The sequence below is a fragment of the Nyctibius grandis genome, chromosome 29 (genome assembly GCF_013368605.1).
Source record: "Nyctibius grandis isolate bNycGra1 chromosome 29, bNycGra1.pri, whole genome shotgun sequence".
NCBI classification, from domain to species: Eukaryota; Metazoa; Chordata; class Aves; order Nyctibiiformes; family Nyctibiidae; genus Nyctibius; species Nyctibius grandis.
In genome coordinates this window covers 2,923,331-2,947,818 of record NC_090686.1, presented here as the reverse complement: position 1 = coordinate 2,947,818, position 24,488 = coordinate 2,923,331, and the positions used below count along the sequence as shown (strand labels likewise).

The 24,488-nt window shown below is 40.0% G+C and overlaps 1 protein-coding gene across 1 annotated transcript; it reads right to left on the bottom strand.

Annotated features, from left to right (window-relative positions):
* HRH1 (histamine receptor H1) lies at positions 1-2,489 on the bottom strand. The gene has a single exon (XM_068419929.1). The coding sequence runs from the start codon at positions 2,420-2,422 to the stop codon at positions 998-1,000; it is 1,425 nt and encodes a 474-aa protein (XP_068276030.1). The 5' UTR covers positions 2,423-2,489; the 3' UTR covers positions 1-997.
* Positions 2,490-24,488: the final 21,999 nt, after the last annotated feature.

Sequence of the window (24,488 nt, the reverse complement as noted above, 5' to 3'; positions counted from 1 at the left end):
TCTCCCGAAATATTTTGCAGCATTTACAGCATGATTTATAAAATGCAATCAAATATAAAGGATAAAAAAGGTAAACATACTTCATGTGTTTTATTTTCTGTTTTGCAAGCTTGAGTTGTTGCTCTTGAGTTTGCCTCATTATAGTAGGAAGAGTTTGCCTACTAGAAGATAAGGATACATGGATTAGTATTGCCACTGCATGCTTAGATTATTTGCCAGCTTGTAGGAAGAAGAAAACGTGTAGTCTATAATGAACTATATTCTGTAAGTCCAGAAACAACAGCATACCCTTCTGGACTAGATAGTGATAGTATGTTGAGTATGGAAAGTCTTAGCAAAATTTCTAGGACATAAAAATACTTTTTTTTTTCAGTGAAGTTAACATGTAGAGGTATAAATGAAGCAAGCATGATATCAAAGAGATACAGTAGGTTACAATATGACTTGACATTTCAAAAAAGTGTATGATTTGGGGGAAGCTATAAATAAATAGGGTAGGATTTTTTAAACAGTTGAAGCTTCTTTATTTAACTATGCAAAGTACCTCCTCTTGCAGATCTCCCTTCACAAGCAATGTGTTCCCATGTTTAATGGAATAAGTTGAAAGAGAAAAATACATTTGGCCAATCACAGAAACCTTATTCTATTTCTTCCTTTTCCTGTAGCTGAACAGTTTATAATGACTGAAGATCTCTAGTCATATCTCCAGTTTTTGTCCTACATGATGAAAGAGGTAATCTCAAATTGTAAAATGTGTACAACAGCGTAACAGTTCTGAGATTGCCCCCGCGTTTTTCAGATTCCTGATCTGAATTAGTTCTTCTTCAAATGTGTTAAAGCTGTTAAATGCACGTTTCCCACTTTTACTAACACTTGTTTATAAATCACAGTTTTCCAAAGTCATCTACTTTATCCATGGTGTTTGTCTTTGAAACTGGAACATTTTGTTTGGTTGAACTCTTGAGCTGCTTTTTAGCTCAAAAAAGTCAGACTAATATCAGTGAATGTGAAGGATCTTTTTGAATGTCTTCTTGAAATTCTGGTTACAAAGAGGATAGAGGAATGGATTTAAGGTGGAGTTCACATAGCCAAGCCATATAGTGAACATGTGTAATTTTGAATATTGTTGGCCTTGGAAAGCTATTACCATAAATAATACAAAATAGGGAATCCAGCACAGCATAAAGGCTGCCATTATGACTCCTAGCTGCTTAGCTGCTTTCCTCTCCCTGTTCCCATGCAGTCCTCGAATGTGCCTTTTGGAATGGGTATGCAGACTTTGCCAGGTTTTCCTCAGGTAAGTCAGTCCCCTGAAATCCCTGTTCTCAGTCTTTTCCTGAGGACTGCAGGCTCTTTCAGGGTTAGGATTGGAGTCCTCTCTACAGGGTACCACCTCTGTGAAAGTGTGGTTGTCTGATGCATCACTTAAGTCGCTGTCTTGTGAGCAAGGCTCCTCTTCATTTTCATTCTCTTTTGTTACACACACGCACTTCTTTCCTGCTTTATCCAGGCCTGGCTCAGACTGGGCAGTGGTGACAGGAAAACAGCTCCGTTTATGGACTTTACTGTTACTCTTGCTAACTAATGCCTTTGAAGACTTGTCAGGATCACTGAATTGAAGCTCTGCCTCCATATTTTTGGGCTGAGAGGAGCTTTGCTTGTCTTTTGGAGAGGTGTCCTCATCTGAGATTTCCTTTTGGAGGCATAGATTTTGTTCATCCTTCCTCTTGCTGTGATGTATGGTGTTTTTTTCTGAGAAAGACCGATATGATCCATTGACGAGCTCTCGGTGTTGACAGTGTTTTCGAACAGCTCTGAATATCTTGTAGTAGAACCATAACATCATGATAGAGGGTAGGTAGAAATTGACAATGGCTGTCAACACTTTAAACCAGGTGACTTCAGAGAATTCAGTTTCACACTTGTTTTCCTTTACATGCCTTTCCCCATTATTAGCAAAAACATGCCATCCTAGGATTGGAATGACCCATATGAAAGAGAGCAACCAAACCCCCAAAATCATTAGCAATGCTCTCATTTTTGTTCTATACTTGAGGTATTTCAGTGGTTGCTGAACTGAACGATAACGGTCAATGCACAGTATGACGAGATTGAAAATGGATGCGGTACTGGCCACATAATCCATTGACAGCCAGAACAAACAGGCTGGTAAGCCTAGAGGCCACACAGGATTTAGGAGATAAACAATATTCAGGGGCATAACAGCTGCACCAACTATAAGATCTGCAACAGAGAGGCTGACAATGTATAAATTTCCAACTGTTTGCAGCTTCTTTTCAGTTTTCACAGCATATAGAACTAATATATTCATGACAATAGTGATCAGTGAAATGCTTCCCAGGAACAGACCTAGAAGAGCTGAGTGGGGGTTAATCGAGTCTTCTGTGGTGTTTTTTGACATCTTTTGCACAAGAACACAGAATGAAAATCAGAGATGTCCAGGCTTTGCAAATTCAGTCTTGGTTTACACTCCTGGATGTGTTGGATTACTCTGTGATTCTTATTTCCAACTATAGAAAAGAAAAGAAATATGCTCAATCACTGTAGTACTAAAGTAAAATAATAAAACTAATCTGTGCTTCATCTTAGCACCATCCCTTTTAGGACTTTCCTAAGTAATTAATTTTTACAACATTTAACACATCGGTAATTTAAGATGTGTTCTACGAAAAGTACTGGAGCAAGCTCCACGAACCAATCCAAAATGGTTTGCAGAGGTGTTTAATGGGGCTTCATATAATTCTGACCCCCCAACCTGGAGAAGAGATTTCAGTCCTCACTGTTTGAATTTCTTATATCTCATTAAATAGCTGATCATGAACCATAACATAAACTAACATATTGTCAAAACAATTTAAAGTATGTTAATAAAAAGCAAATTAACATGTTTTGTACTAAATAGTTTTAAACAAACCACTGATTATTCACAAACTACATCTAATAGTTTGAGAATGCAGCAGTTGGATTTAATTATCCACCAATAATGGGGTACCATATGATGTCAAGTGACAAAGTATTCCAAAGAGTAAAAAGACTCCAGCCAGTTTACACCTTTAGCTGCCACAGAGTGTCTCAAATAACTACTATGGTTGTAGCCAGTGCCTATGTTTGCACTGGTAGGCAGTTGTTCAAGTTACAAGTAATGAGTAATCTCTTCCTAGCCAATTTAGGCTTACACAGATTTCAAACATTTAAATATGGCAGCCCCATTTTATTTCAAATACAAAATAATAGGATTTTTCAGGATTAATAAGCATCTTGCAACCTCTCAAATGTATACAAATATAGGGTCTTTTAGGCTGAAGTTTATGAGTCATTCAGGTGCCTAAGAAACATATGCAAGAACTGTTCTCCAATAACCTGGAGAAGCCACGTCACTCCTGCATGCTTGCTGTTGCTGTTTGCTGCGTTCAAGTGGGAAGTAAACTGCAAATGAGAGAGGCTGAGACTGAACACGTAGCAAACCTTTCCTTTATGCCTAAGAACTTTTTCTTTATAATTAATCTTTAATAAATGAGCTATCTTTATTTGCTTAGAACTTTAGCAGGAACCGTGTGTAGAGCCTTCAGAATGAAAATTCTTTAAAATCTTCCACACCCCCATGATTAGAGTGCCTAGGAATTCCAGTAGATGCACTGCAGTTAAAAAGCAAAAGGACAACCTAAACACTCACCATGGCATGTACAAAACCTATTTTACAGTGGGCCACTTTTGTCCAATTAGGCTTGTTTTCTAGTCACATTCATTTCTACGTACTATTTTGCAGGTGTTGTCAAAGAGTAGCAGATTTCCTTTGTACAGACACTGTGGTGTGTAGCTTTATGGTGACTTGATCTGCATCAGAAAACAACTATAGGTGCATACTTCACTTGTGAATGTGGGGGTTATATATCGAGATCATAGGCCTTAATTATAAAACGTTATTTCTTCCATTTTCTTACACAAGCATAGTAACTCAAATATTGGCAATAAAAGGGGAAAGGAAGGGAGGGAATGTAGAGGTAAGAAAAGCACCATTTCAAAGTTGAGTAGATATACTGTTCCATTATCTGGAAATTCTCTGTGCCTTTGGTATCATCTGCTTCCCAACTGCTAGCTTCATGCATTGATCTGAAGTCCAAAAAATGATTAATAATATTTTAAGTCTTGGAGCACGTGAACAGTTGAGCAATTCTATCTCTAGGATATATAAGAAAAATGTCTGTGAGGGTGATACATATTTTCTTTTATAGTGCTTGTCTGAGTTTATGTTCTGGTAAATCTCTTCAAGCAATGAGGAAGGAAACTGAAACTGTAGACATATTAGCTTGAAGTATTGACACAACTAACACTGAGAGATATTTATGGGATTTCTCATCCTTGTTATTCTAAACATGGTCAAAACAACACAATGCACTACATTATTCAATATTCAATATTTCATATTGAAATTCAATAATTCAATAATTCATGCTAATTTATCTTTTTCTTATTCCAGTAATCAGGGTTGAAGCTAAAATGTTTGTGTGCTTTCTTAGAATAGGTCAAATTCCTTCTTCCTTAAGCTTTACTTACAAGTGCCTGGTATTGTGAAAGAAGATGTGTGCTTGGTAGCAGGAGCATCCATAGGCAGAGGAAATACGTACACTGTGGAGTATGAGCTCAAGAGCTGTACTCTGTAATTCTGTGTTCTGTGCAGCCTTCAGGTTCATGTGTAGTTCTTCAGGGACAGCTAGTCACAGATGTCAGAAGATCAGAGAGGCCTCAAGCATCTCCTGTTTGAGATCAAGAACAGAAATTACTCCATGGATCTTAAACCAACATGTCTGGTGATGGGAAATGGTTATATCAGTCTGCCATTGTCTTTCTTTCCACAGCTATACACCGTAATCTCTCTGCTGGAGTTAATTATATGGGGCATGGTAAGTGAAGAAGTTGATGCTAATTGCTTCAGGGACCTCATAAAGAAATGACTGATCTTTACCCCACATATTTTCATTTAAATTTATGGCAAAATAAAAGGAGAGGAGGCAACTTTAATTGCATCTTCAACAGAAAGAATAACAGCAAAGAAAGGTACCTGGTTAGACAGCTCTCTTGGTTATTTATGAACTGCATATGGAATAAAACATAGAGCAGGATACAGTAAATGGTGTTGACAGCTTCTTTAGCACTTCTGCGGTGAGACAGGATAGCATTTAGGAAGCAGCTGGAGAACTTGATCTGGAGTAGTTCTGTTCCAAAGAAGGCATGAAGGTCTAATTTTTCAACTCATGCTCCACTTCTATTAAACTGTCTTTTATTAAATGACAAAGCTTGATTACTTTTTTGTTTTGGAAGAGCTTATAAAGGTATAAAAAATCACAGAATGATGTCAGGAGATACAAATCATTTGAGAATGCTAAGAACAAGAAAAATTCAGGGTAATGCTTTTTCTCTTTTAAAAATACACATGCTAGCAGGTATTCCATATTTATAATTCTGTCTTATAATGTAATTTTCATCACAATGTGATTTGAGCAGTTCATAGTCCCTGATGGTTTTTATCTTCTCTGCTTTATAGAGAGCTGGCCATGTACTACTAAATTTTATAGTGAAATTGAGGAACAGGTCAAAATGATCTGCTAAACATTATACAATAATGTCAGATCTAAAACCAGCCAAGGCTCCCTTGCTCTCCAAACAGTGTCCTGGCTACGATACTGTTTTTTTCTATCTAAACTTTGGGTCTGTATTCATTCAGACACCCTAGACAAGCAATGTGGATTTAGAAATTAAATACTTTTTTTTTTTTAACTTTAATGCAGTGCAAGCAACTTTGACCTTATGACATCTTCCATTGTAATAAGTCCACTTACATGATAGGGTCTAATATGGCTAGACTGGGACTATACCCAGCAACAAATGTCTACAGTATTAATTGCTGGAATGGGCTTGCAAGAACCATTTGCCTTAGTCTAGACTGAGTAGGTCTTGAGGCTGGATTAGGATATTGAAGCTTTACAGTAAGACTGCATTTTCCCTATTGAACAATGTGTGTTTTTCACATATGGGTGATCTTTCACAACCCTGACTTTCTGAGTATTCGCCCACCAGAGACAGTATTGTAAGACTCTGGGTAATTTATGTTTTGGAGTGTGTTGATGAGAAAAGAAGCCGCTCTAAGAGGTAACTGGAAGAGGGTTTCCATACCTTCAGCATGGAAGTTGTATACCCAGCACATACTTCCTACCTATGTAGTTTTGTTTGTAGCCAAATCGTACCTCTGAATCCATTAAAAAGATGTACCAAGGAATTGAGCTGGCCACAAAATGCTTGGAATAGAGCAGAAATGCAACGTTGCCTTTGTATGACCTAGTCCTTGCAGCTGTCTCTTTGCATTCCCTAGCCTGCGACACCGTGCACTGCTGCTGTTTCTGCCTGAGATCTTTCAGATAATGCAGAATTCTCCTTCACAATAAGTTCTGATAGGCATTTGGCGGCATATCGGAAATACTGCAATCCCCACTCGTGTGTACAGGAAAGAGAATTTGGTGGCTTTCTTGGATCTTCTAAGGGCCCAAAGAAGGCTTCCAACACAGGAGCCTTTGTGCATCTTGCACCCATCAGCGTTCATGCTTCTTCGATACGGAATTAGTTGCAGAGTGCCTACATCTCTCTCCTATACAGGCCAACAGAACAGTACAAGAGAAAACAGTAAGCTTCTCCTAAGAAGCAGACGTGACTGCACACAAAATAGCATGCAGAGAAATTGCATTTAGTTGCAGAAATCTTATGTTATTGGTCAGTGCCCTCTAATACCACTCTGTATTTGGAGCTCTGGCCCTTATATCGCAGTCTTGCCCACTAAGCTTACATTGAACTGCTACATGATTGCCACTCTTTGCTAGAATTGGCACATTTTGCCACACAGCTTTGTCAAATGGGAGGTAACTAGAACATAATAAACCTTGCTCCATAGTATGAAATTCACTGATCACCTCTTCTGTGCTCTAGGGAAGATTGTAATTACAATTTTTCCCTTAAACTTCCTCCCATCTGGTACCACCATTAGTAGTGGTGGTACCAAATATCATCAGCAGTTAGTGATCATGAGAGCACAGTGATTTGCAATAGCAGCTTCTTGCTCTTCACTGAGGCACACACCATTTTCTAGTGCCTGTAGACTGTTTGTGGTATACGTACCGCTGCTCAGGAGCTACTGGTTTAATTTGTTCTCTGTAACTCTGTTCCCAATAAAGGAACTGTAATAATACTGAATAAATGTGTTCTAATATTTGGACGGTTTAGTTCTCATTACACTGAGCCAAAGCTCACTAATACAGAACAGATTTTAAAGAAAACAATCAGCCTAGGATCTTGGATAGCTCTTCGGAATTTCTAAACGCTGAGCTCACCATGAAATGCTTTCTTTAGTTTTTAGTGTCCATAAAGAGCTTTTTCTACAAGGAAAATCAGCAATTGTGATTTGTTTGTTGTTGTATCACAGTGATAAGTCTTCCAAGGGAAAAGAATCTACTGGGAGATGCTAAGTGGATGCCTTACTGACTCATTAGTGCAGGTGCAACCTATTAAGTCCTAACTAAGTGGGAGTAAGTTTCTAGAAACAGATGCTGGCATCTCTCTTATGGATAGGTTTTAAAGAAACTGCAGCTACAACAGGAAAAGGACAGGCTAGAACAAAATTCTTGTTCATCAGACTAAGTTCAAGGCAGAAGGTAAGATGTGATTTCAGATGACTCGTGTTGACTATGTTGTACTTAAGAAACGTATTTGTTTCTAGTTATTTTTTTTTTAATTATTCTTTAGGTGTTGAAAGTGGTAACACACTAAAAGTTTAATTTCCCTCTCAAGGACTTATTTATTTCTCTGTAAGAAAACAATCCCTAGACAATGCCTACCAATATTAAAGGAATACTTTTGATAAATAGTAAATGAAAAAATATTTATAACCTGCCTGCTGTTCTCATTCAAATGACCCAGTGTCTCAGTCCAGGAAGGACCAGCTTTTTTTTCCTCCCCCTGGAAAGTGTCTACCACTATCAAAGCAAAGACTGGATTGCATCTATGCTTGAGTTGTCTCTTCTAGTTAGCCTAAAATGAAAATACTACATAATGTGAAGCTTTAGTGTCTGATCAGTCAAATTTCTTCACTCCTCCTAAATTGTCCTCTTCCACCCTACATACCTATTTTAAGGGCAGTGAGAGTTATAAATAAATCTTTTACTATGTGAACAAACAACCCAGCCTGACTTGTAAATACTTTCATTCCTTGTTTATATTAGGACTCTTCCTTTGTGTGAAGAAACTCTTAACTAAGAGATTTGGACATCTGGCTGTCTAGTTTTGCATAAGCTTGTATTGCACGCATTTGGTGGCAGAGGATTTTCAGTGGTTCTTGATTTAAATGCTGTCTTGGGGAAAAATGAGGCCAGAACTAATATAGCAGATGGACACTATTGCAGATGTGCTGAAATCTACTTCACAGGCTAGACTGCAGAGAGAAAATTGCTGTCTGAGTTGTTGGATCGGTGATCTGTATGCTGATTTCAGGAGCTGGATGCCCTGGGAAATGGTGCAGGCCATTAGTGTGCCTGTGGTGGCTGGCAAAGGTACTGTTCCTGGGCAGGGGGGTAAAGGCAAGCAGGCTGTTTCTGAAGACTTCTCCATACTTTCACTTCCAAAGAGAGTGGATAGTCCAATGCTGTAATTACTGTGCTTCTTTTTCCCCTCCTGGTTCAGTTACTTGTCTAAACAATATCGTGAATAGGCTGTATAGTTTCAGAGCAAGAACAAAGCAAAATAGAAGTAATGTGGTTACATCCACACTCCTAAGACATATTTATTCAATTATCTCTAGGAATGCACATGATGATAACTCATTTTAAACTACTTTAACTGAAGACTCCTTGAATTCATTTACCCATTTGTTCTGAACGTGCAGTACACCACAAATGGCCCTCTCACACTTAGAGCAGTGAGTGAGGGACCACTTAATGCAGTATTGTAAAGGGACCAGAGCAAGGTCATCACTTCTGCCCTTTTATACAGGGGATAATTGCTCAGCTGTGGTCTGGTCTGTGACATCAAATTTATCCTTCTTACTCTAACTTGGATGGTGATGTGCTAAGGATAGCCAGCAGACCTTATGAACAACAAAAAGACAGAATGCAGGGCCTATTGTGAAGGGAACTTGAAGGTTTTAAGTAACTTCGTGAATACTTTCAAGGAAAAAACAAGTATTTATTATTACAGCTGTATGATATACTGAATTTGTAACTTGCTCATGTAAGGATATTTTCTTTTCAGTCCAGTGATTCTACTGTGCTATTGCTATTTTTTATTTGTATATCTGATATTAGGGTACAGGCTGTCAGGATTGCAAATAAACACTTTTGCTTTTATTTAGTTGAGGAAATATTGCATCCAGTTTCTTTAAGTGAGGCATAATTCAAAGAGCAAGAAAATGTTTGGGGAGGCTGAAAGATTTGAAAATATAAATGAAAGTTCAGCTTGGGGCTTTTAGATGATGCTTGACTTGATTATAGTTGGTATTTTCAGGTTTTAGTTTTTATAGAATCACAGGAGCAGCTTCTACAGCCACATGCATCAATCAAATCAGCAAGCTACGTGCTGCTGTCAGCACAGATTATCTGATTGCTGATCTTTATGCTTTTATTTGGCTGGGGGTCTTGGCCTTAGTAGGAATGAAATTATCTACAGTTCTAGCTATCTGCCAGCAAAAAGTTTAGACCTCCCCAGCCTTCTGGAATAGTTTTAGCATGAATAACACAAATCATTATAATACAGTCATGCGATCCTTCTTATTTGCATACGTGCATGCTGAGTCCTTAGCTTTTTATAACAAACACTGAACTTTGTGAGGGAATCAAGTACTTGAATCTGAATCGCCACTGCACCATCTGAGCTCAGATGTTGACGAAGATGCTGTAGTGTGTCTGCGTGGGAAGAGACTTGTCTCTTTCAGAAATAACTGTCTCCTCTGGTGTTCTGAGGATCCCCCCCACCTCCCCCTTACTGGGGTGCTGTTCTCTTCATAGCATCCAGTACAGTATCCTTAATCCAATCTTTAATCTCCCTCTTGCTTTGCACTCTGATATCCTCAGGTAAGTACTAAGTGCATGTGTTGCTGTTGGATTTCTGGTGGGGGGGCAGGGAAGGAGAACTCAGCTTTTCATTTTGTCCAGTGAGAACAAACATGTTCGTTTTACCACTGACAGATTTCTCTGAGGTCATTTAAAAGTACTGTTATATCATTAATATAAAACTTTGCTATTAAAAAAACCCCAAACAGCTGTGTAGACAGTTCTGTTTGGCATGATGTAGTAGTATACCTCTGCTGATGTCCTACTCTTTCCACTTTAAAATAGCATGCTGTGCTGCTCATACATGGGAGGAATTCAGCTAGTCCCGGAGTTAACTAGCATCCTTCTGTGGCATGGCAGGGTGGTCAGCCACCTTCCACTTCATTGAGAAGTTAAATTATATGCTATTACGAATGCACATCACTGCAGGGGCACTAGACAAGCTATTATAACCTGTCAGATATGGAAGTTACATGGTAAAATGCAGCTTCACTCTCAAGCAAGTGAAAGTTTGAGAAGTTTATTACTTCAGTTGTGACTACAGAGGGATACTGATTTGAAGCTATTATTTGGCATGAAAAGCGTGATTTACTCCTTGCTTATGACTTGCCTATATGGAGAAACATCTTGTAAAAGAAACATTCTGAAAGAAATGTAATCCAACCCAGTTATCTAACTTAAGCTGATACTGACTTTCCATCCTTATGTTTCTGTTCTTGGGCACCGCCAAACACAAGAGGCTGGTTTCAAAACTTAGACTCGTACCAGAAGGGGCAGTTCTTGAGTGAAGACTGATCATAGAAATACTCCTGTAAAGGTTCTTGCTGTCATTAGTGTAACCAGAGCGCCATCAAAGCCCTTTTCCTTGAGACAGGGGAGTCTGTCCTGGGGAAAAACTTCACTCTGGTTTTGATATTTGCTATGTGTTCCTGTGTCTCTGTGATCTGCATTCTTTTTTTGATAAAGTTGATTATTTGATCTCCCCAGGTGACAACAAATACAACTTTTACAGTATGGTTCATATATGATGCTGGGAATATGTGAACCCAGAATTATATGCTAGGTATTGTTTACAGTACACACAAAAACCCCACTAAACCTAAGAAGGTGATGATCAAAAGGCATATTCTTGGAGCAGTGGGAATCTGTCATAAACGCAAATTGAATCCAAAATACAAATGTGTTGGTCTAAGGAAGTGTTCACATAAGTAATAATATGTAATATACAGCAAAATATCAAACGTGCTCGAAAAAGACTGTTATCACAGGCTGCCCAGGGACATGGTTGAGTCACCATCCCTGGAGGTATTTAAAAGACATGCAGATGTGACACTTAGGGATGTGGTTTGGTGGTGGACTTGGTAGTTTCAAGTTCATGGTTTGACTCTATGATCTTAAGTGTCTTTTCCAACCTAAATGATTCTATGATTCTATATATACCCAAAAAGTGAAGCTTAATGTGCATCTAAAATGCTTTCCTGCGTAGAGAAACCCTTGTGCGAACAGAAGATACTGGCCATAGTAGCATTGAATTGCATGAGCATAAAACTGATGCATGTCCTAATTAATTTGCATAGGTGAGGATACAATTTAATGCTAAGTAATACTTTAAATATGAAGAGGCCATGCCAAGACAGGAAGCTAAACATCAAAACTGAATTCAGTCCTGTGAAATTTGATTTGGTATAGAGTGGTTAGGAGCTGAAACTCTCTCCTAAAATGTATATAACTAGCCAAAGATTAGTAAGAAGTAGTGAAGAGGAAATATTTTTAATAATATTTTCTTCCTTAAAGAATGGTTCCCATTTGTGGCATGCAATCTTACTCTGGGTATGCTCTTATCTATAAACAGGTTGTCGTTAATACTCTCGGATTTCACATTCTGTTCATACACGAGGGAAAAAACAGTTTTGGAGGGACTTATGTATTTATGGTACCGATTTCACTGTGTGTCTTCTCTTTAGAAGTCACAAATAGTGTTGAAAACCTAAGTGAATTATAGAGTTCTGCAGGCTTACACAGTATCTCCTAATTCATGACATTGTTCTGGCTTCTTAACACTATTTTTTTAGACTGAGAATTGACTCTTTGAGAGCATTATTTTTCCATGTGTAATTAAGGACAGAGCATCTATGTCTTTGATATCTCTACACTGGAGTTTGTATACTCCAAATCACACTCTGCTTATTTGAATTTTCATTGTTGCAATACTGGTGCATATTCAACAGTGTTCTATAATCCTCGAGACATAAATCAATAGTTGAAAGCAGGCACGGAAAGCAAAGGAAGAGTATAAGAAAGTGTATTTTCCTCTGCATTTCCATATGTCTTGCTTTGTGCCAAAGCCATGATCTTCTCCATTTCCAGTCCTCTACTTCAGCTTCCCTGAGCTTTACCAGGTCTTTCCTGATCCTCCCTTGCCCCTTTCTTCTAGGGGGAGGGGAACTTTGTAGCCGGACTGTATGATTAATATGAGAGCTACAGGAATAGTATCAGGAAAAATTATTCCTGGCATTCAAATACTGACAGAACCTTGGCGAGGGAAACACTACTTATTATTTAAGAAAAAAATGTGTGGATGTGGCTCACAATCTAGAGAGCCTTAATTTACAGGAATACAGTTGCAGGCTCGTTACTTGTCAGCAGAACCAGTGAATGGAGTAGCTTCTGTGCTGTTTGTTCTGGAAAATTCTGAAAACAGTTTAGGAAAAGGTAAAACAAACAAATGGAAACTGTAGCTACTTAATTGAAAAGAAGGGGTTGGGGCAGCCCACAAACGGAATAGTGAATTCCAGGAGTAGCATGTAAAAATCATAGAATCACAGACTGGTCTGCGTTGGAAGAGACCTTAAAGATCATCTCGTTCCAACCCCCCTGCCCGTGGCAGGGACACCTTCCACCAGACCAGGTTGCTCAAAGCCCCATCCAACCTGGCCTTGAACACTGCCAGGAAGGGGACAGCCACAGCTTCTCTGGGCAACCTGGGCCAGGGTCTCACCACCCTCACAGGAGAGAATTTCTTCCCGATACCTAATCTCAATCTCCCCTCTTTCAGTTTAAAACCATTCCCCCTTGTCCTATCACTCCATGCCCTTGTAAAATGTCCCTCTCCCGCTTTCCTTTAGGCCCCTTCAGGTACTGGAAGGTGCTAGAAGGTCTCCCTGGAGCCTTCTCTTCTCTAGGCTGAACAGCCCCAACTCTCTCAGCCTGTCTTCATGCTTCAGCCCTCTGATCTTCTTTGTGGCCCTCCTCTGGACTTGCCGAATGGAAGTGATCACGTTACATTTAATGTTATGATCAACTTGAATGTCTTCCACTACATGGGTCATAGCAGATCCATGTCCTTTGACTCGGTGAATAAAGTACGTGAACAAATATCCAACAAGCAGCCTAAAAATCTCATCTAATCTAGTAGCAGTCAATATCTGGCTATATACAGCTAGATTATTACTGGAATCCATTCATCCTAAGAGAGCAGCTAAAGTTTTTCTCTTTGATGTATTAAAGTTTAAAATTAAGCCCATCTAGAGAATCCTTAGCAAAATCCTGTAGTCCTGGCCACTTGAAAGTTGATGGTTTTTGGGTTTGGGTTTTTTTGTTGTTGTTGTTTTGATTTTGTGGGTTTTTTTTAAAGGTTGCTGTTAATGAATGTGTATCACTGACAGCTCTAATCCATGCTGAGGAATACAGACCTGGAGCAGAGGGCGTTTTTATATTCTGTGTCCTTAGTAGAGTCAATATTAGTAGGCAGAGATCTTAAATATCATGTTTTAACTTCCAATAGTGTCACCTAAACCAGGATAGTCTGAAAGTGTAGCTTCAGTATCTTTCAAGTGCTGGTTGCATGAAGTGAGGCTTGGAAACCTATTGGATGTCTGGGTGTTTCTCTTGTATTCTAGTGCCCTGTCCCACCTCACCTCCCAGCTGCATAATGCTGCTGTCTTCTGATGATTGACCTTTGTTTTTATATACTAATACTGAACCTTCCTAAGTTTAAGTTGTTGTTGATGAATACATGTGTTCAGCAGTATAATCAACTACTTAATTAAACAGTTTTCTAGATACTATTGTACTATGACATGTATTTACAATTTTCTTTTTTCTGGAAGAAATATATTATTTTTAAGTCTGTGTCTTAACCTGAAATTATCAGGAGATAGAGATATCCTTTTTTTTTCCTCTGGCTGGCATTTTTTAACAACTCCCTTTAACATTGGGCCTATATTTCACAGAATCACAGGATGGTTGAGGTTGGAAGGGACCTCTGGAGATCATCCAGTCCAACCCCCTGCTAAAGCAAGTTCACCTAGAGCACGTTGCACAGGGTCACGTCCAGGCGGGTTTTGGATATCTCCAGAGAAGGAGACTCCACAACCTCCCTGGGCAGCCTGTTCCAGTGTTCTGTCACCCTCAAAGTAAAGAAATTTTCCCTCATTTCCTGACCAATAAAACCAAAAGAGCTAACAGAAGATGGACACATTCCAAAGAATGTTCTGGCCTTCAAAATGTAAGCTCGGACTTCTATTAAACTCCTCTTCAAGTGGCTCAACTTTCTCATTTAAGTTGTACTAAATGTCAGTTTTTTCCATGACAAAAACAACCAGTCTTGTTCCTGTGGTAGTATTTCCCATATATGGATTATTTTTACCCAGAGATTGGGGGAAAAACCCATCATGACTAGAATCCTAAAGTTTCCTGATATGGTATTAGTTTTCCCTGCTAGCCTAAACATCATCAGCATCATCTAGTTCGTTATCAATGTGATCTCTTTACAAACCAGTATTTCAGTGCTATTGTCATTAAGTAGTGCAGTGCTGGAGAAGTCTTATCTTCTCTACTCCATTACCTATCTGTAAGAACAGACTTTTGCTATAGGTGTTAGACCTATTGAATAACTGTTGTAATGGATGAAAACTCCTTTGTACTTTGATGTAGTAAACAAAACCACTAGCTATAAAATCTCTTATAAATGAGGGGAATTTTCCAGTGCTGTGGTGCCTTTAAAGCTGAGTAGCCACAGTGGTGCCTTTTCACTGGGGATCTAGTCTGTTATTGGAATCCATTAATCCAACTCACTAAAACAGCACATCTTTCATACAGGGATAGCAAAAAATCTTTAGAGTTTTTTGGATTCCACCTTGTGTTACTACTTATTCCAACCCTTGAGGAACTGTAAACTTTAATTTTTTAATCTTTCCTCATCAGAAATGCAGTTAACTTTTTAAAGTGTAACTCAACCAGTCATTCAAGTATTGAGATCTCTTTCTTTCCAAGTGACTCCGTGAGTCACTACTGGAGAATCACTAGCCAAAAAATAATGTATGTAAGCAAGAGTTGTTAGTCCTTTAAATGTTGAGGTTGCATACCCCAATACTACATCTGCTATTTGCTGTGAGGTTTAATGGTTTCCAACAGAAAGAACTGGGTTTGGATAAAGGAAGCTTCATTGTCTGAGAGAGACACTTGTTAACCACTTGTGAAGCCTGATGAACCCGTCTATAACTCCTCTAAATTCTGAGGAAATGCTAGATGTGAAGTAAACTTATTGTTTTAAAAGTCATGTTTCTTCAACAAAGACTGATTCCTCAAGTTCAGGTTCGCATCCTTCAAGATATTCTCTCTTTTCTCTAGGTCTTAGTATAGATATTGAAGAATCCAATGTTGCTGTTCTTCAAAAGAAGGAAAAATCTTAGAATTTCCCTTGACCCAGAAATCTGGTCAGGAGAAGCACAGGCTAGTTCATAATCATATTTACATTGCCATTCATAATAGGAAATGTCTTCCTAATACTTTATCAGGATCTATTTAAAAAAAAAAAAAACAAACAAAAAACCACAAAGTAGTGTGTTTAACATTTCATAAAACAGATTGAACCCTTTAGGGTCAAAGAAAAATCAGACAAATATTGTGAATCTTCCTCCCCCTCATCCCCCAAAAGCTACTAAAGTGCTGAGCAAAATGAAATTTCTTCGGGGATTTGCCAAAATGAACTTGAATTTCAACTCAAGTGAACTTTTGGAGCTTTTAAGCTATGAGGAAGATTTCATCACAAAAATGCACAAATTTAGAAATCCTAGTGGGTGTGAGGACTTACTGCCTCCTTCTACTGTTAATAAAAGTAAACCCCGTTACTGAAAGGTTTGGTTTCAGCTCACTTAGGTATGTTAATGTACAAACCAATTTTTTGTCTCTAATTTGGAATATATAGAGTTAGCAGTCTCTTTACACATCTGGGAACATCACTGTAGTAATAGGGTAAGTTCCTTCGTATTTTAGCAATAATGCATTGAACGTCCAAAGTCTTTCCCCCCCCCCCTTTTTTTTTTTAATATATATGACTTAAACAACCTCCTACCGTTCTCCAGGCAGTTTCAATGCTGCTTGTTGAATTAAACAGATGGCTAAGATGAACTGGTGGAGCACAAGGTCTCTTACAGCTAGAGAGCCTGGCGCCTTGCAAGTAAACAGTTTAGAAGCAGCTTATCCAAGAAGTCTGATCCCTCTCCATCATTCCTGCCCAGTGCCTGTAAAGGGAAGGCTGGGAAGGCTCTATCTAAAGAATTGCCCATGGTATAGGTTTAGAGCAGGTTATGTCCCTACTGTACCTCCACTCCCACTGTCCCACTCAGAATGGGGTGGGCTTTTATGTATTTGAGAAATGCCACTAAATCTCTATGGCAGCTAATGCCTCTAGGGCTTTTCTCAACCTGCCAAAGAATGACTGCCTTCAGAAAGGGATGAGGGTTAACATTCAGGCAAACCTTCCTCTTTCTTCGGCCAAGGCGCTATTTCTTCCTTTGAACAAGGAAACAACCCCTCCCTCCTTCCCTTTCGCAGCCATGTACGCTTTCATGGATACTTGTCATTTGTCAAAAGGAAGATGCTTAAAATAAGGGCATAAATATTTTGTGGGTAGACAGAAACTCACCCTAACCTTCCTCCTTCAAGTAGTCAGTGTGACCATTACGCATAACAGAGAATCTGAACTCTATCCATCCGTTTCCCTGCCCTTCCTTCCCCGCGCTGTGCCCATCACCTTCCCGGTCCCTGCGGGCTCCCGGAGCGGCGGGCAGGCCTCGCCACCGGGCCCCGCAGCGGCGGGGGCTGGCGGGCGCCCGTTGTCGGTGCCAGGTCTGCAGCTAGCACAGGCGTCCTCCGGGAAGAAAGCTGGCCGAGCTTGTTATATGGTATTGCTACACCTTTGTATTCTTTCCTCGAGAAAAACGTAACCGGCTTTGTGTGCCCTGGCCGCGGGCTGCTCGGTTCTGTTCGCTGGGGCGGGAGCCTGTGTGCTCCGTGACCCGCGGACCCCTCCGCCACCCGGCTGTGCTGAGGGCGAAACGACGCTGCCAGCTGCCAGCTAGGATGGGCCGGACAAGGAGCCGACTGCTGCAAAGCGCTCTTAATTAATGCCGAGGAAAAGTTGTTAAAAATGAAGCGTGTCGGTGGGTTGTTTTGTTCCTGTTCTCTTTCCTTCTCCTCCCGCCCCCTCCCTGCGCGCCGCGCTGCCTCTGCCTGCCCAGGCAGGGATAAAACAGGGCTGGGGGTCGCAGCCCTCCCGCCGCTCTCCCCGGCCCCAGCTCGCTCTTCCCCTGCCCCGCTCCCGCCCCGGCGGCCCCGTTCCCCGCTGCCGCGGGCCGCGTTCACTCACTGGCAGAGCGAGAGGGAGAGCGGGGACCGGCCGCCGGCAGCTCCGGGAGGGCGGGCGGGACGGGACGGCGGCACCGCGCTCCTCGCCGCTCCCGGCCGGTGTGCGCGTCCCCCGGCTGGGTAGGGCCGGGGGCGGGGTGCCCTGCCCCTCCCCGCCCCGCCGGTGCGGAGCCGGCGGCTGCTCCTCGCCGCTGCAGAGCAGGTTCCGCTGCTCGCCGCGCTGTGCTGCCGGGGGAGAGCCCTGCCCTGCCGCCGCCCTCCGCGCTCAGGGGCCGGGACCCGGCGCTGCTGCTCCGCTCGCTACGGCTTTTCTTTCCCTCCTCGGGTCAAGTCCCGCCCGAGCCGAGACGTCCCCCGCCCCGCCGAGGGGGGTCCGCCGGGCCGGGGAGGAGGCGGTGACGGGCCGCGGCCGGGACCGCAGCCGGGAGGGCGAAGGCGGCTCTCGTGTTGGCCGGGGACGCCTCTGCTCCGCGTTGGACCCTGGTGCATTGAAAACCTGTGGAGACAGAGATGACTTCGGTCTGCAGCGGGGAAGCTGCCCCGAGGGGTGAAGGGATTAATTTATCCGAGGTAACACCAGAATCTGCGGAGGATCTGAAATCAAATCCTGGTTTGCGGTCAGCCCAGCGCTTGGTGTAGCCGCAGGACCATCACTTGCTCTGAGAACGAGCGTGTGTTCTTGAGTAGCTTGGTACGTGGCAGTTTCTTTTAGTGGAGCCGTCTTACAAAACTAGTTTAGGATCTGGAAAATCTCAAACGTAGAACACACTGTTGAATATCTTAGCTAAACTGCCTTTTTTTTTGTGACTTCCATATGTCCAGTACATCTTCCCTGTATTAAACACACACACATGGGTTGGGTTTTTTTGCAAAGGAAAGCAACTAATTTACCAATTTTCATTCCTGTCTTGAAAATCGTGCCTATTTTTCCCTCACTTTTCCAAACGTTTAGAAATGTGTTGCACAAAACTCTACGTGGATCCAAAAGGAATATTTATGTATTTATAGTTATATTTTATGTAAAGTAAATATAACTTATTTAAAGTTATATTTTATGTAATTCATAAAGAATTCGTGCAATGATGTTTTTGCAAACAGCATTGCTAGGCACTTAGTAACAGTATTTTCTGTGAAACTGGAGTATCATGAACTTTGCAAAGTTCCCCCCTACACCATGGGCTAACAGGAAAACAGGCGGAAACACCCGTGTTCCTGCACGCAGTCTAGGAGAGTAATATCCTTTGCCAAGAGTGCACCTCTGTCAGTGAAGAAGCATTATGGACCTAAACTAGTTTCATGATGCTCCTAAGCCAATCGTTTTGCTCTTGAAAAAAGTGTTAACTGTCCCATTACAATTATGATAAAACCAATTTCTTAACAACTGTATGCTTGGGTCTTGTTTAAATCACCCTCTCCTGAAGACATTTGGTCCTGCAGGTGGTCAGAGCAATCCCGTGCCAGAACCTTCTCTTTGTTGGTGTTGGGCAGTACCTGAGTCATGCTGAGAGGCTTTACACTGGAGGAGATAAAGGCCCTTTCATGTTCATGCCTGTTAAACAGTTACTTGAAGAACAACTTCTGTGCTACCAGCTTATGCTTATTCATTACCTACTCATTAATGTTCAGCTTCACTTCTGCAGCAGTTTCATGCTCTGTCTCCTTTGCTGTTGTTTTTACCTATTTGTTAGGGGCAGATAGGTTTTATGTAGGCCCCTTTGGAAAACATTCAAAGTCAGTAATGTTTATAACTTTCCATATAACACCAAGTTGCAACTGCTCTGTGTGCTTGTTCTCCTTTGGACCTCTTCCATCCAAACGTTTTCTACAAGTAAAGCCGGAGATGGACTGGAAGCCTCAAACCAGTACTGCAGCGTTGCTGTGAGATGTTCCTGTCTCTCAGCAAACATGTTTGTTCCAAACAGTATTTAAGTAACCTCCTTTAGCATTTTGGGGGCTTTGTGCTGTTGAAGGTAGGATGTGGCATTTCCATTTAGATGCAAAGGACACAAATAATTTATCCCTTGCTATGTGTAGTGCTGCAGATGAAAACTGAGACTAGGATGCTGTTGGGCTGTGCGCCATGACTGAAAGAGCTAGAATTCTCCTTAGAAGGAACTGGGGGGATGTGCTTCTATTGTGTCATGTTATATATCTCTGTATTTCTTTTGAAATGATAACTCTTATCAAGTTACAAAAGGTACCGTAACGTATGTCTACCAACAAGTTCACAGGATAGAGGCTTATTTAAAAGAATAATTTCATAAAATACTCGTACAGAACTTGGCAGGCTTTTCAACCCTCCTGTTATTGTAAACTTACAACTCAGATTGCTTTTGTCAAAGAATTCTTAGAGACAGCCTTCCAAACAAACTTTGATAGATTTTCAAACAAATCGAATGGATTATGGTTTGTGATACGGAGTGTTAGTGATTTACACTGCAATTATTTTTAACTTGGGAAAACCGAGCAACAGGATAATAATAGTACAAGTGTCTGTCAATGTTTGGTTTTAATTATACTTAAAGCTATCTGTTAAATGGGCACATGACCATTGTTCTTGTTTTTAATTCTGCAAATTATTAGGCTTCAGAGTACTGCAAGCAATTTGGAAATTACATTTTTAATGTAACTTAAAACAGGTGCAGCTTTATCATAAATAATGACCAAATAGACTAATATGCCCATGCACATGAGTAAATCTTTGCAAATTCTTGTTGGTACATGATATATCAAAAGTAGCAGTATGTGATAGATGGCTAAAACTTGTGCTGGGGTTATATGACAGTTGTTTTTCTGTATTTTCTTACGATTTTTCTTTTTATTGATTCTTTTGGCCACGAGCAGTCTTCAGCTATCAGCAAGTGATTGAAATTACTGTATGTTTTATGGTTTTAGTCATATGCCATGACTCTTGCTACTTCCAACGCACCTAGACTATTAAGGTGCTTATATTCTGTATAACTTGACGTTTTGGAAGATCACTTAATGTCATTAAAGTTACTTAATAATTTTTTTCTTGATTGAAAAGTAGATTATTGAAAGATGAACTTCAAAATACTGAAAGCTTATTTCAATTGTCATAGGTATCCAAGGGCAGAAGTGAATGCTCAGAGCTGTTTGGATTGATGTGCCACGTTTGTTTGCAAGGTGAGTAAAATTAGAAGCCTTTTTTTTTTTTTTTTAATACAACTCGGCTCTTCAAAGTTTGGTTGGGAATATTTTCAGGTTTAATATTCAATATGAAAATACAATGAGCCCTGTTTCTTTTTACAGATAAACTTAGATTTCACTTTACCCTTCTTTCACACGTACCCATTTGAGTGCTCTGTAAGAGTTATAAGGATTTAGCCTATTTAGCTTATGGTTTCAACATAAATTGATATCCATGGCATGAGCTTATAGATTGATGACATGCACACTCCAATTTCTAGTGGAAATAATAAGCTTTACTTAGAGTCTTAAGGAAAGTATAAACAGTCTGTGGAGACATTCTTCACAGTAATACTTAAATGTCCTTAAATAATTACCTGTTTTTCTTATAATGCAACTGTCTTGTTGTGTAAGCCTCCTTTGCCATTTCATCCCTGTCTCTCTCATTTGTCTACAGTTACCACCTGGGCAAGAGGTGGAGAGAATAGCATTCATCTACGTACATGCTATTATCTAGATAATGCTCACGCCTAGAGCAGCCTGAACTAGAAACTTCTGACAATACTCTGCAGTCGTTCCCTCAGTGAGGATGCTAATTTGAATCTCTTCTCTACCCAGACACTACACTTCACTAAACTTGTAAGTAAGAGCTTAATATCTGTGAATCTTCATCTCTGACTAATGTTAATCTACAAGTTGAAATTTATTAGAGAGCAATAGGCAGACATTGCAGCTGTATGAAAGTGCAGGCACAAATAAGGGAAAACTCAAACTGCGGCTTCTATAGATGTTAAAAAATGGCATGAAGTACTAAGTAAATAAATTAAACCAGTCCTTGCTATTATAATTCCAGAAATACTTGGCTTCTGAATGTGCTTACCTCCAGGTTTGGTGCTTTAACTCTTAGTCTGCTTCTCAGGGAAGTTCAGGACTCTCTTATTTTTCCACTGGCCTCATATATGCAGAGCATATCTGTATTTCATGTTTTTGGGAGTCTGTGGCCAAGGGTAGTGTCTTAACAGCCTTTCTTACAGCCAAAATGTCTTCTGCGACTTGTATTTAAACTCGTCTGAAAAAAAAAAAAAAAGTGTAATTTGGCTCTATGCTTCCCTGGTAAGAATTAACACAATCTGCTAATGTGTGAAAATGTCTTTACTAGGTTTTTACTTCACTTAAGTAAAGTCTGAGCTAACGAGCGGGGATAGCGAGCTCTGTTAAGTAAGAAGTGTGTAATAGCTGTTTTACTGTAAAACTCTCACAGAAGAGTTCCCTGGGTCATTTTCAAGAAAGTCTGGTATGTGAGGTCAGCACCATCCCACTTCTCCAGAATCTGTTCCCTGATTAAAAACTGTTGCTTCCTAGCAGTGTTTATGGTGTATCTTTTCAGATGACAGTGTGTCCTGTAGCACTACAGATGTGAATATTATTCTGGAAAAGCCAGTAATTTATCAAAGTGTGTTTTCAAGTTAAGTGCCATCTGTGTTGTAGGAATAACCCCCTTTCCTTCTGCAGAATTTCAGAAACTTTCTACTATCCCTTATATTTTTGCTATTGACATATCATTTTGCCTATCTTGGGTACACATGCAGTTTAAATGATCTTGTTACAATTCAGAAATCTTCTCTTGTTATGTTCTAAGTGATATTACATCAGAACACTTTTTATTAATAATTCTTATACAGAATTGCTACCAGAAGTACTTGTGCTAATAGTTAGGGCTTCTTGTGGTTTGGATAATGACAAACATCATTCTGACAGTTAAAAAGCTGTCACGTAAGAATGGTCAAAATTTTGTCACTAACTCCTTGCTATTCTGTCAGTATTATTTATTGGCGCATGTGGCTTTCAGCAAGCTAATAATGTCTTAATAAAAATCTACTTCATGACCAAGGAATGAAATGTAAGACCGGTTATGTAGTTGAGGTTACTTATTCACCTCTGGTTTAGACAATGTGAAGTTTACCTGTTTCTGAAATTCAACAACAGATGAGCTGACCAAATTTTAACTTGACTATTGTGAAGTAAGGTAAAAGTCTGGAGGAGATCCAATGTGTTCCGTTCAAATTGAGTGTAATAGCCAGGAGATGTGGCTTTTTATTCTCAACTGTGCTATGTATCACCACTGTGTACAGAAAGCTCAATTAGCTGATTTGTGCATAACTTTCTCTGTATATGCAATAGAGGTAATGATTAAAAATAAAGATCAATGGTGTTTCATATGCTATGGTGGGCCTCAATTTGGATTGTAACTGGATAACATTAGTAAGTATTTATACTACTCCCTATGACACAAAATTCTACGATTTTTAGAGAAATAAATTGATGATACAAGAGCTCTGTCAACATCCTGTTACAAAATACAGGGAACCAACTACTTTGAATACATTGTTTTTCTGAATTCAAAATCCTGAAGGCTTTTACCATCTCTGATGAGATACATCACTGTAATAAAAATGATACTTCTCTACAGTTAAGAAAAAAATGCTGTCAAGATGTATGTAATTACACTAAGTAATTAGAAACAAAAAACTAGCTGTTCCCAAGAGCAGACTTGTCTTTTTAATCGATTTAAGTGTTTCTCTTTGTAACCTTTACAATTGCAGTTCTGAAATATGATTAAAGTAATGTATGAGCAGAGCATTTATGCAAAAGCAGGTAGAAAGTGAAAATAACAGAGGTAACAACAGTTTAAGGAAGAGATGTTAGACTGAAGCCATTTCCAGATGAGAGAATGTGGTTATGGGAGACATTATGTGTGTGAACTGATAACTTTTCCAGGCATTACAAGTTTTCTTAACTTTAAGAAGCTGTAAAACATTCTCTGCATCTTGTTTGTGGCACCAGACAGTAGGTTCTTCCTGTCTTCTTGTGGATAAATTTGCTTGGGAACCATTGTCCTCTGGAACTGATGATGAGCTAGACGAAGAGACTCTTCACTCTTGACTTTGCTGCAGAGCAGGTGTTTTCTTAGTCATCCTGTGATTGGTATGCATGGACTATGACCAGGGAAGCTGTAAAAAGCTATCACTAACAGTTTGGTGTTGACACTGGATTCCAGGGTTTGTGCCTCAGGATCTACTTTATGTACCTGTACAAACACCCGCCCACACACACCCACCAACCCCTATCCCCCAACCACCTAACCTCCTTCTGCTTTTGGAAAACATTAACAAAATCAGCTCTGCACCGTGGTGGAGGTATGTTCCCTTTGCAATATGTTTGCTTCCTGAGCGGTATCAGCTTTAACATAATTTAGTCCTTCTGAGATTAAGGACCTAGATGTGACTCTAAGGGTGGAAATGTTTCCTCTCACTTTGTTGGGAGAATATTCATGTCTCATTGTTTGAAATGAAAAATGGAGTAGTACTTAGGTAGAGGGACTTAATTCCATTAGTTAGGCAGAACTCCATTTTACTCTGTGTATTTTAGCATTTTATCCTGGAATAGAGCAATAGAGACAAAACCATTGAAGCTGTAGCTAAAAGACTTTGCTCATTCTTTATATCTGCGTGGATGTCCTTTAGGTGTAAAAACATGAAGCATAACCTTGGCTTCAAAGGAATCCATTGATTCAAACTGTGG

Coding starts and splice junctions, on each gene's coding strand:
- HRH1 (XM_068419929.1), bottom strand. CDS start 2,422: ATGTCAAAAAACACCACAGAAGACTCGATTAACCCCCACTCAGCTCTT.